Source organism: Acinonyx jubatus, chromosome C1 (genome assembly GCF_027475565.1).
Source record: "Acinonyx jubatus isolate Ajub_Pintada_27869175 chromosome C1, VMU_Ajub_asm_v1.0, whole genome shotgun sequence".
NCBI lineage: Eukaryota > Metazoa > Chordata > Mammalia > Carnivora > Felidae > Acinonyx > Acinonyx jubatus.
The window spans coordinates 96,978,450-96,990,939 of NC_069381.1; the positions used below are offsets into that span (position 1 = coordinate 96,978,450).

At 49.9% G+C, this 12,490-nt stretch overlaps 1 protein-coding gene across 4 annotated transcripts in view; it reads right to left on the reverse strand.

The window, feature by feature from the left end:
• Positions 1-521: 521 nt before the first annotated feature.
• NGF (nerve growth factor) overlaps positions 522-12,490 on the reverse strand; it is a 53,760-nt gene continuing 41,791 nt past the window's right edge. For 2 of the 4 annotated variants that reach the window (XM_027058275.2, XM_015066163.3), the window contains exons 2-3: positions 8,808-8,931; positions 522-1,420 (exon numbers count right to left, since the gene is read on the reverse strand). In XM_027058275.2, the coding sequence (XP_026914076.1) occupies positions 683-1,408 (726 nt within the window). In that variant the 5' untranslated portion in view covers positions 1,409-1,420; positions 8,808-8,931 and the 3' untranslated portion in view covers positions 522-682. Of the gene's footprint in view, positions 1,421-1,719; positions 2,343-8,807; positions 8,932-10,652; positions 11,591-12,490 lie in introns of those variants that run through there. The other 2 variants (XM_053214644.1, XM_053214645.1) reach the window with 2 other exon arrangements.

Consider the following 12,490-nt stretch of genomic DNA (forward strand, 5'->3'; position numbering starts at 1 on the left):
GCAATCTTAACATGAAATCTGACCCACCATGACAGCTCTCATGAGATTATCTCGTTACCGCTCCTCTGGTCAGCATTTCTGCAAAAAGCAGCTCTCCCCCTAAGAACAAGCCTACCTCACAGGTCTTTGGTGCACGTCTCCTCCTATCTAGATGGTGAGGGCCTCCAGGACCCAGGCTGGGCCTGAGGCAGGGGATCTGCTTCTGATGAGGCTCCACAAACCTCCCCGCGCGAAGCAATCAAGGCTCCTGCATCGGGGCGGTGGGACAGGTAATCCAAGGATTAGGTAGCTTTGGCTCTGGAATGCAGAGCGAAGTTGCAATCCAGCAGACTTCCCTTTCTAATCATGTCTGGCTTAGGCTAATATCTGAACCCAGTCAGCCTTCCCTGAAGTTTTTGCAGAGCTGGCTGGGGTGGGGCGAGGGTTCCAGCCAGGGGTTGCTGTGGGCAATTCACCCTGCAACGGCCCAAGCCTCGTAGGTGGTCACAGTGGGGTAAAATGACTGGGGCTCCGGCACAAGGGATGCTTCCAAAAATTTAATAAATAATGATTTTTTAAAACTGTATAAACTATAAATTACCATGCAGTCCTTATAATTTAAAATAATTTACAGGTTGAGGTAGGGAGGGGCCCAGGAGGGTGTGGAGGGGGAGCTCGGGGAGGGTGGGGGCTGTCCTGCAGGTCAGGCTCTTCTCCCAGCCTTCCTGCTGAGCACACACACACAGGCCGTGTCGATCCGGATGAACCGCCAGGCGGCCTGCTTGCCGTCCATGGTCAGCGCCTTGACGAAGGTGTGCGTCGTGGTACAGTATGAGTTCCAGTGCTTCGAGTCAATGCCCCTGCACCCGCTGTCCACGGGAGTGGGGTCCCGGCACTTGGTCTCAAAAAAGTACTGTTTGAACACACTGTTGTTAATGTTCACCTCTCCCAGCACCATCACCTCCTTGCCCTTGATGTCCGTGGCGGTGGTCTTGTCCCCCACCCACACGCTGACGCTGTCGCACACCGAGAACTCCCCCCGGTGGAAGACAGGGTGCGACGACGACCGCTTGCTCCTGTGAGTCCTGTTGAAGGAGGCAGCACCACCTGCCTCCAAGTCCAGACCCTGAGTATCTGCAGCCACAGGTGGGGGGTGCGTGCTGAACAGCACGCGGGGTGAACGCAGTCGCCGCTTTTTAAAAAGTTTGGGGTCCACAGTGATGTTGCGGGTCTGCCCTGCCACCCTCGCGGCTATTGCCCCGGCCGGGGTGCTGCGGGCTCTGCGGAGGGCTGTGTCGAGGGAATGCTGAAGCTTAGTCCAGTGGGCTTGGGGGATGGCGTGTCCTGCTGGGACATTGCTCTCTGGGTGTGGTTCTGCCTGTATGCCGATCAAAAGAGCTGTGATCAGAGTGTAGGACAACATGGACATTACGCTATGCACCTGGAATGAAACAGAAACAAGGATTATTCCACGGTGCACTAAGTTTTGAACAAAGGCAGCTTCTGGGCCTTGACCTCCCTAGAGGATCATGAGGTTTCACCTGGGAGTCTAAGGGCAAGGTGACCTGGGATTTACCATTCAAACCGGGATACCCTTGAGAGTGACAGGGGCTGCGAGCTACAGTTATCTGAGCAGGCATGGATGGGCTGGCTCAGATGACCTGGGGGTATGGTCATGCCATCTAGGGGTGGGCTTTTTCGGGAAGGGACAGAGCCCCCAAACTTGCCAGCAGCTCTTACTGAGTCTTTTGAGTTGTCTGCCTGCCAGCCTGGGGCAGCTGTGGGCGGGCAGTATATGTCTGACACCTGTTCCCAGCACTGTGTCCTGCCCGAAGGCTTGGCTCCCCTGGGAAGGCTGTGGGAAGGGCTGCCGGGGACGTATCTTGAAGCCTTGGCACCGAATACACTTTCTTCAGACAGCAGTACCGGGTCAGATCTGAGATCTGGTGACTCGGAACCCTTGCTACAAATCCATGAGGCCTCACGTTTGGCAAAAAGGTATAGAGCTCTGGGACCGTCATCGCCAGCCTATTCAGCTGCCAGCCAGCACACACAGATACTGATACTGATAATAGTTCCTGGTTGTGGGATATTCTTAAACTTTTCAAATGCATTCATTTCGAATTTCTCATTAATCTGTGAGTTAGGTTAGGATTCATCATCTTTCTGTCATGTACAAAGAGAGTGATCCACACAAAATTAATGAACAGGCCTAAAGTCATCGGCACAAACTAGACTAAGAATAGACGCCAAAGCTGACCTTACTAAGCCAATCTACGCTTCCTCCCTCCCTGTCCCTGCCTCCCTCCATTCCTTCTTTCCTTTCCTTTCCTTTCCTTTCCTTTCCTTTCCTTTCCTTTCCTTTCCTTTCTTCCTTCCCTTCCCTTTCCTTTCCTTCCTCCTTTCCTTTCTTTCCTCCCTTCCCTTCCCTTCCCTTCCCTTCCCTCCCCTTCCCTCCCCTCCCCTCCCTTCCCCTCCCTTCCCTTCCTTTCCTTTCCTTTCCTTTCCTTTCCTTTTCCTTTCCTCTCTTCCCTCCCCTCCCCTCCCCTCCCCTCCCTTCCCCTTCCTTTCCTTCCTTTCCTTTCCTTTCCTTTCCTTTCCTTTCCTTTCCTTTCCTTTCCTTTCCTTTTTCTTCCCTCCCTTCCTTCTCTTCCCTTTCCTTTCCTTTCCTTTCCTTTCCTTTTTCTTCCCTCCCTTCCTTCTCTTCCCTTTCCTATCCTTTCCTTTCCTTTCCTCTCCTCTCTCCCTCCCTTTCCTTTCCTTTCCTTTCCTTTCCTTTCCTTTCCTTTCCTTTTTCTTTCCTCCCTTCCCTTCCCTTTATTTCCTTTTCCTTTCCTTTCCTTTTTCTTTCCTCCCTTCCCTTCCCTTCCCTTCCCTTCCCTTCCCTTCCCTTCCCTTTCCTTTCTTTCCTCCCTTCCCTTTCGCTTCCTTCCTTCTCACTTTCTCTTTCATTCTTAAACGTGCCTTTTCTTTTTATTATTTACTTTTATGTGAGTATAGACCAAATGGCAGAAATCCGTCTGTCCCCAAGAGGCAGTACTAGCCTCCCCTAGAGCCTGGGCCAGATAGGGCTCCACACTGCAGTCGAGTGACCACCCCCAGGCAGCTAACTGTGGAGTTACCTCTGCTCTTGAACTCATTTCTGGTGGGGTTCTAGTCACACCTGCAGATGTATATCAAGTGTCACCCCCTCTCTTGGTAGGGTTAGAGGCATCCCCTGGAGAGGGTGCTCAAACTTCCCATTCCATCCCTTCCCCCCACTCCTCCCCACTCCCACAGGTCATTCTGTGACCTGCCCTCTTTTCCAGCCTGCCTGCCACAGACACCACCTTCTCCTTGAGGCTCCTCAGATCACCCTAGGAAAAGTGATCTCTTTCCACGCTCAACTTGTGAAGTGCGTGTGCACACGGGTGTGTTCTCTCCTACTAAATCAGTGCAATGACAGGAACTCAGCATCGGATCTGGGGTTAGAAAGCCTTGTGCGGATTCCAAACTGGTTAGCAAAGGGGAAGTCATTTAATCTTTCCGGGCCTTAGTTTCCTCATTGATAAAAAAGCAGGCAAAAACTACGATTTCACAGGGTTGTCGTGAGGACTGATAGGTGCCCACACACCTCCTTAGTCCGGGGCCCTCCCAATGTCCTGTGGTCAAGGACTTTGTCTTCTTCAGTCACAGTGCTGCTCGTTCACTCTCCAAGCCTACTCCATTCACGTCTTTTCATAGCACTGACTACCCCGATTGGGCTGTTTTTCAAGCCCAGTGATTTGAGCCCGTCTCCCCACTGGCTGCAAGGACCTGGAGCGCAGAGCCGCGTCTCCTCCACAGGCACTAGTCACTCCATCCCTCGGTGTGCACCTCTCTGGTCTTCCATGATGGCTTGTGCGTAGCCCTCTCACCTCTCCTCGCGCTGTGGGCAATCGTGAACATGTCTGTCTCATAAGAGCACGTCAGACGGTGTGCCATTTGAAGTTAAGTATCTCGGGGACCATGCGCAGTTCCGGCACACAACAAATAAAAGGAAAATGAATGGAAGAGTGAATGGGGATGGCCCGAGAGGCTCACTGCCTGCCTTCTCTTCGCTGCGGTGCACGCCTTCTTTTGGATTTTGTGGATATGGCTACGTGCTACGTTCCTAATCTGTTTTCAAAGGGATGCATTCTTCTCCTCAACTGTGCTTTATTTCAGCTGGCAACAGACAGCTCTTTGGTGAGATACCAAGAAAACCACCAAATTCTTTTCTCTTGGGTTACTTAGGAAAACATCGGTGTTTCCTCCAGGCCTCCAGCCGGCCACGCAGAGCCGGGCTTCTGACCGCCGCTGGTTCTGCCGGCTAATGGTGTGATAGTCCAGCCAACGGCCACAGAACTGATCATTTGTTGGCAGCTAAGTCAAACCCCTTCGTTGGCTCCTTTCCTTTCTTCTCAACACACGGTGGCTCTCCTCAGACAAGAAGGAGAAGAAAGGAAACCGAAATTCATCCCTTTATAACCAAATTAGTAACACTTAGAATTTGGTTGGGGAAATGGGAAAAAATAACCACTAAGAGTTAGGGTTTTGATGGTAATAAGGGACCTACTGCTCCCTCTCTCCCATGACCGCAGGTCCCCACCCACTCCTACAGTCTCCCCTTTGGTAAGCTCATCCTCTTGTAACAGTCCCGTCTTCTGTGGGGCTGACGCCCATACCGGGACCTCTAGCCCAACTGCTTGTTTGAAAGCCAGTTCTGAACCTCCAGCTTCCTCGTGAGCAACTTTCCATGGATACTGACATTTAAAAAAAATTTTTTTTAACATTTGTTTTTTGAGAGACAGAGAGAGACATAGCCTGAGCGGGAGAGGGGCAGAGAAAGAGAGAGTCACAGACTCCAAAGCAGTCTCCAGGCCCCGAGCTGTCAGCACAGAGCCCAACGCGGGGCTCGAACTCACGAACCGCGAAATAATGACCAGAGCTGAAGTAGGACATTCAACCAACTGAGCCACCCAGGCGCCCCGGATACTGACATTTTAAATGCAAGGCATCCCAAGCAAAAACCTTCACACCCATACTCCTCATTAGGATGATCATTCCCTGCCTCCGGCTTTACTCAACAACCACTTGATGGTTTATGATGGAGTTCCACAGCTGCTATCTCTTGTGAACATCTCCCCCCATACTCCTAAATGTATTTCCCCAACCTCTTCCTTTTTCCATCACTGGAACCACCATCCCTTTGTTCACCAGCTCCAAAACTCCACTCTTCATTGGCCTCAGCTCCTTCCTCCTGGCCTCCCCTCCAGCCCTTTGCCTTCTGCTTCCGTAGCATCTCTTGAAATTCTGTTTTATTCTCACCTCTCTGTTCCTAGTTCAGGTCACAGAACAGTCTCCCAACTGATGTCCTGGACCCCCACCTCTCTTCTTCCAGTTCCTCCTGTCCCTGGCCACCCGATTCAACCTCTTGAAGCACCACTCTGATCCCATCACCTTGCTCAGAGGGTCCAGTGGTGAGCAATTGTCTAGGGAGCCAGGAACCCATCAGACCCTGCCCTCCTTCTACTCCCCTCCCATATATTTTTTTTAATATTTATTTATCTTTGAGAGAGAGAGAATGAGAGAGAGCAGGGGAGGGGCAGAGAGAGAGGGAGACACAGAATCAGAAAACAGGCTCCAGGCTCTGAGCTGTCAGCAGAGAGCCTGATGCGGACCTCGAACTCACAAGAACTCACAAGCCGTGAGCTCTGACTGAGCCACCCAGGTGCCCCTCCCCTCCCATATTTTGCATTCCAGGCAAACAGAACTCCTGTCGCAGTGCCTGCCTTGCGCTTTCCCACCATTGCCCTTGGTTCAGACTCTTCTCTGCCAGGCATACTCCCTCACGCCCTCCCTGTGCCTTTCCTGTTCCCCACCTTTGCTGGTTGGAGTCCTGCCTGTCACCTTTTAACACCTGACTTAAATACCACCTCCCCTGGGGACCTTTTTCTATTTCTAAAGAGATAAACTCTCTCCCTTCTCCACCTCTGTAGAGTATTTCTTTCGCACTGTCTTAGGGCCATTGCATTCTCATATTCTCCCACCTACAGGCAAACTGCCTGGAGGCCGAAAGGGCTCCTGTTCACCTTTGGTGCGTCCAGGTGACCTCTAAGAATCAGCGAGTGTGTGGACAAGTCTCCTTGCTTCTGTGTTCTTTCATTTCTCCACGTGACTGCTGATGCTTAAGGCATCTTCCAACTCCGACATTCTTCGAGTTTAAGCAACCATAAAGGTTGCTGCGCTGCCTAGCACTCTGCAGGCTCAACTGAATTGACTTCACAAAGTTCATAAAGTCAAATTTTACTTCTCAATTCGCTGTCAGGATAACACGTGGTAGCTGATGGCATTTAATCACCGTAAAGATTTGCACCAGGGACAGATTGTTTCATTAAGATTTGAAAACGTTGCAAATATGTGCTCACATTTGGGCTCTAGATTAAAAGTTGGTGTTTTTTTTTTTTTAATTGGATCACTCATCATAGCATGCCCCTATACCATAATCTTTTAAAAATTTTTATTCATTTTTTAAAAATATTTAAAATACACTTCCTAGCTTTTCTTTTTTCTGAATGAGAATATTGCCATGCCTGACATTATCTCATAATGCAATGACAATACCAAATATCTGTATTTTTATTTATTTATTTTTATTATGCTTTTTAATTTTTTTTTTTAACGTTTAATTATTTTTGAGACAGAGAGAGACAGAGCATGAACAGGGGAGGGGCAGAGAGAAAGGGAGACACAGAATCTGAAACGGGCTCCAGGCTCTGAGCTGTCAGCACAGAGCCTTACACAGGGCTCGAACTCACAGACTGCGAGATCATGACCTGAGCTACCCAGGCTCAGGTTTAACCGACTGAGCCACCCAGGCTCCCCATGCTTTTTAATTTTAATTCCAGCAAGCACACAGTGCTATATTAATTCCAGGTGTACAAAACAGGGATTCAACAATTCTATACATCGTGACCAGTGTGTTCTTCAATCCCCATCACCTCTTTCTTTTTAAATTAAACAAGTCTTGGGGTGCCTGGGTGGTTCTGTTGGTTAAGCACCTGTCTCTTGGTTTTGGCTCAGGTCATGATCTCATGGTTCTTAAGTCTGAGCCCCACGTCAGGCTCTGCGCTGACAGTGTAACACCTGCTTGGGATTCTCTCTCTCTCTCTCTCTCTGCCCCTCCCCATGCACATGCACTCTCTCTCTCTCTCTCTCTCTCAAAATAAATAAATAAACTTAAAAAATAAGTTAAAGAAGTTTTTCTTTTTAAAAGCCATCAATGGATAGAGAAAAAAAGAAGAAATGAGTGCTATGTCTATTCCAGTGGTGCCAGTGGGTCAAGGGTCATTTTCGCTGTCCACTTGGCCTTGCTCTAAATGTAAACATGCAGCTGACTTCAGCTGTGAAGACTGGAACGCCCCCAGTTGTCAGGGCCTGTGTGGAGTGCGAGAGGCATCCTGCGGCTCCTCAGCTCCCCGGGGAGGTACCCCTGAGGCCGCAGCAGAGAAAAGCCTTGACAGGATACAGCCCAGTGAGCGCCTCTGTGGGCATCTCCCAGGGGGAGGCTTGGACTGGAAGGGGCATTCCAAGATGATCAAGTCCAGAGGTTTTGGGCATCGAAGCACCTGGTGGGTCTGCCAAACAGGAGACTGCTGGGCCCCACTCCCAGAGTTTCTGACTCAGCAGGTCTAGCGTGGGGCCCGAGACTCTACGTTTCTGACAAGCTCCCAGGTGATAGTGTTGCAGCAGCTCCGGGGGCTGCATTTTGAGAACCACAGGTCCGGTCCAATCCTTGAACTTGACGGAGGAGAGACATGGGTGTCGGGAGGCTGGGTGGGGGGGTGGCTCTGAGTGGCCTGGGACTCTGCAGCTGAGTGGCAGGCTCTGCCTGTGGGCACTTGGCGCTGCTCAGCCCCAGCACCTTCCAGAGGAGAGAGCCCTGAGGGGGCACGCAGGCCGTAACTGATGGCAGCGCCTTCCCAATCACCGACATCAAAATGAAAATTCCGTTCAACAGACGGTAAGTTTTGCCTTCCTTGCGCCACAAACCTGGACACCGGGGATCCCGTGGATAGTCAATTATTTTTACATTTGGCTTATCAGGTTTCCAGGCATCAGGCAGATTTGGTCCAAGAGCACTTAAAGTGCCCATGATAGAAATATGCCTCCAGAAAGCACTCGCAGGTACCTGTGGCTTTCCTGGGACCAGAACCTGCTGGTCTGAATTCTTAGACACACATCCTTAAATGAAGGAGGTGAGATCATGATGATTATCATTAGCATTTATGGGGCACAAGTATCTCCTTAACCATCACAACAAGCCCGGGAGGAGGCCTTATTCTTCCTGTCGTACAGAGGAGGACACAGACGCAGGAGAAGGAACGCGATGTGGCCGCATATCCGGTAGGAGCGGAACTCAGAGCTGGCCTCTGTTCCCAGACCTGGAGCTCCATGGCCAAGAGCATGACCGTGATCAAGGACATTTCGTCTCACAGGGTTGCCAGTGCAGACAGACCAGGAGCCATGTGGAGGGTCTGACTGATGTTCTCTATTCGAGGCCCTGTGTTCTGCTATTTCAGGGGTGGGCAGCTCAGACTCTCAACATGTTCCTGGAAGCCGTGGGGCCAGACTGAGAGCCCGGGGGGATTTCTCTTCCAGTCGGGCTAGGAGGGCCACATGTGTTGGATCTCTAGGACCCACCCCAGGCCTCTGCTAGTTAGCAGTTAGATGTGACTTCCCTTCTTCAGCCTAGGGCTCATTTCCAGCTGTCCTGGATGCTCCAGAGCCAGGAGCCTTGGCGAGGCAGAAGCCCCTCAGGCGCTTACCTCAGTGTGGCCAGGACAGAAAGCTGCTCCCTTGAAAAAGCCGTTATTGGGCCCGGACGCTGAGCTGAGCTTGGGTCCAGCATGCCATCCAGCCCCCTGGACTGCACGACCACGGGCCAGGACTCTGCGGGAGGAGAGAGCTGGCATTAGATGGGCACTTCACCGTATTCTGCAGCGGGTGGATAGCTGTACCCTAGGCAGGAGGGGAGGGATGTGCCAGCGGGACAAACCCTATTCCCTGAGTTCTGGGACTTTACCAGCATCAGAGCCCAGGCAGGAGAGAGTGTCTGGCTCCCGAAATTGCCACGGGCTGACCTTGCACAGACCTATGGTGGCACCTGCCTCCCACTCTTGTGCCAAAGCCCTTGGTTTCTGCCTGGATATAGTCCACAGGTCCCAGTGAGATGCTTGCAGTCCCACACCAGAGTCCTGTTCCAGGAGACCCCTGACCCAGCATCAAAATGGAAATTATTCTGTATATCACACACACATGCAGATGTAGCAGACCCAACTTTGGACAAGCCTACCTAACTGAAGATAAATTATACAGAAGGAGCACCTGGGTGGCTCCGTTGGTTAAACGACCAACTTCAGCTCAGGTCATGATCTCATGGTTCGAGCCCCACGTTGGACTCTGTGCTGACAGGTCAGAGCCTGGAGCCTGCTTCAAATTCTGTGTCTCCCTCTCTCTCTGACCCTCCTCCACTTTCTCTCTCTCTCTCTCTCTCTCTCTCTCTCTCTCAAAAATAAATAAACATTAATTGCATGGGTCCACTTAAAAAAAAAACAGATAAATTTTACAGAAGAAAACATCCTGACAGTTGAGAACAAGTTGGTCCTTTGATAAAGATTCAGAGAAGTTATGGTGGCAGATATGACAATCTTGATAGATAACAGAAAACTCTTATCGAATTAGGTTGTGGCTCTCAGAGAACCAAGCCAAAAGTCAAAATTTATCAATCGGAAGATATACAGATGATACGGTGTGAAAAAAAATGCTCTTCAGGTTTAGGTTGTGGTTCCTAGGAACAGTGGAAGGGTTCTCTTCTCCTCTCCCTTCTATAAACTTCATACATGTAGGTGCTTCCTTCATTCATTCAACAATATTTCCTGAGCACGTGCTCCATGCCAAGCACTGATCTAGGTGCTGGGGACCCAGCACTGAATAAGACACACAGGTTGCTGCTCCTATGGAGCTCACAGTCTTATGTAAACAAACAAGGTACCTTCTGATTCTTTTCACGTCACGGAGGAAATAAACAAGGCAAGATGACAGAGGGTGACTGACTGCAAGGTGGAATGAGGTCATCCTGTAGACAGGCTGCTCAGTGAAGAGTGCTTGGAGGAAATGGTGTTCAGGTTGAGATCGGAAGGATGAAAAGGAATGAGGGAGAAAACTTGCAAGTCAGAAGGAATGGCAAGTGCAAAGGCCGTGAGGTAGAACAGGTCAAAGTTGCTGAACATGTAGGGAAATGAAATGGAGAGGCAGAAGGAACCAGGTCTGCAAGGACATAGCTGGAGCTATGGCTTTATCCTAGGGGTAATGGGGAGGGGCAGTGGAGGGCTTTAAGCAAGAGAGTGGCATCACATTTTTAATAAATGAATGAATGAACTATTATGTCCATCGTAGAACTTGTAGGGTTGAGGTACCCCCCCCACTAAAAAAAAAAAAAATTCAAGAATGATATCTGTAGCTTTCCTGTTTATATTCTCTCCAATTCCCCAACCCCTTTGCCCCATCATGTTTTTTTTCCAGTGTGGACCCCACCACTCATCCTCCTTCAACCCCTTCTCATCTTGTACTATAGAAGCAAATGTCAAGGAAGCCATCAAGTCGCTACTCACATAGAGGAGGTGGCACGGGACAGGGGGTTAGAGAGAGCATCTGGAGTGGTTTTCCCGCTACTAGATGTCATGAAATTAAGGACCGAGGTGCTTTCATTCCTCTTCCTCACCCACTCAGCTCAAAATATCCTTCTTGCCGCAAAAGCACCAGAAAAACCTTCCAATACTCAGTTGGGGTTCAGGTCTAGAGATGGAAATTTACCCGAACGCCCTTTTAAAGGGTTAGATTCCGTGGCAAAGTACACAGTCACGCTCTCTCAGGGTTGGGTTTAGCCCTGGAGGAGCATGACGTGTTCCCAGGGTTAAGAGGTGGGCATTGTGGGGCCTTCCATCGCTCCCAGGAAAGAGGGTCTGGATCCAGTCCACAAATTGTTCAGCTGGCCATTTGGCCAACACTGACTGACCACTAGTGGATCCCACAGAGCTGCATCTGGGTCCAGTTCCCTCTGATTCCTGGGTAAATCACTTAGTATCCTTAAGCATCTCTGGGCTTCCTTGTCCGACGGCAAACTGCTGTGATAGCTAAGGTCTCCAGCTCTGATCATCTGTAGTTCTCTGAGCTCAGTTAACATTTTGGGGACCGTATCCCTCCTGGATTCTTAAGCAATGCTTTCCCCCACCCCCACACTAGAACTCATTTTTTTTTTTTTTCCTGTTAATTAAATAAAACTCGCAGGCCCTGTGCCAGCCGCTCTGTTAGGTGCTAAGGACACAAAGAATATGACTTAACTTCTAAGAGCAAATAATCTAGAGGTGCAGAAAAGCAAGCATATGAACACGCATTTAAAGCACAGTGTGACAGGTATGATGTGTATGTGACATGATATGGAAACCTTGTGGAAGGAGGAACTTCAGCTTAGGTCACGATCTCACGGTCCATGAATTCGAGCCCCACGTCGGGCTCTGTGCTGACAGCTCAGAGCCTGGAGCCTGCTTTGGATTCTGTGTGTGTGTGTCTCTCTCTGCCCCTCCCCTGCTCATGCTCTCTCTCAAAAATAAATTAAAAAAAAAAAAAAAAAAAAAAGAATTAGCTGGAGGTTCAACACAGCTCAGGACGGGGTTTCAGGTTGGGTGTAAGAAGCGGTGATGGGCCGTATATATCGGTAGGTGCCTGTGAGCTTGGGGAGCCCACCACAGTGGCCTGCCCACTGACTGTAACTTCCTGTGTGACAGAAAAGGCCTCCACTTTCCACCCAGGGAAGAGTGACTTTCGCTAGAAATATTCTGGATATTCTACTATAAGCCAGGATGGCCTCCAGTTTAGATCTCCATAAAAAAATCCCCCAAATTCTAGGCAGAGCTACCTTCTTGGGGATTCTCCCTAGACCTATCACAAAAATTTCCCTGGCCCTATGGATGCAACCTGGGCCAAGCCACCCTCGTGCACCAGGGTCACCTGCCAATCACATCTAGATGCCTGAGCGGTAGATTTGAGACCCCGTCTCACATCTCCTATGCTTTTGACCTTCTCTCGATCAACATAGGTATAAGTAGTTTGCTTTTGGAGAGAACAATTCACTGTCAAGAATACTGAAACACTATGATTTTTGTTTTAATTTTTAATGTTTAGTTTTGAGAGAAAGGCAGAGCGTGAGAGGGGGAGGGGCAGAGAGAGAGGGAGACACAGAATGAAGCAGGCTCCAGGCTCCGAGCCATCAGCCCAGAGCCCGATGCGGGGCTCGAACCCACATACCTCAAGATCATGACCTGAGTCATGATGCTTAACCGACTGAGCCACCCAGGCACCCCTAAATGATTTTCACAGAAACTGCTATCATTGTTTTTAGTCTTATGCTAGTGAGGGTTGGGGCTCTAAAATTAAATCTGATTTAAATATC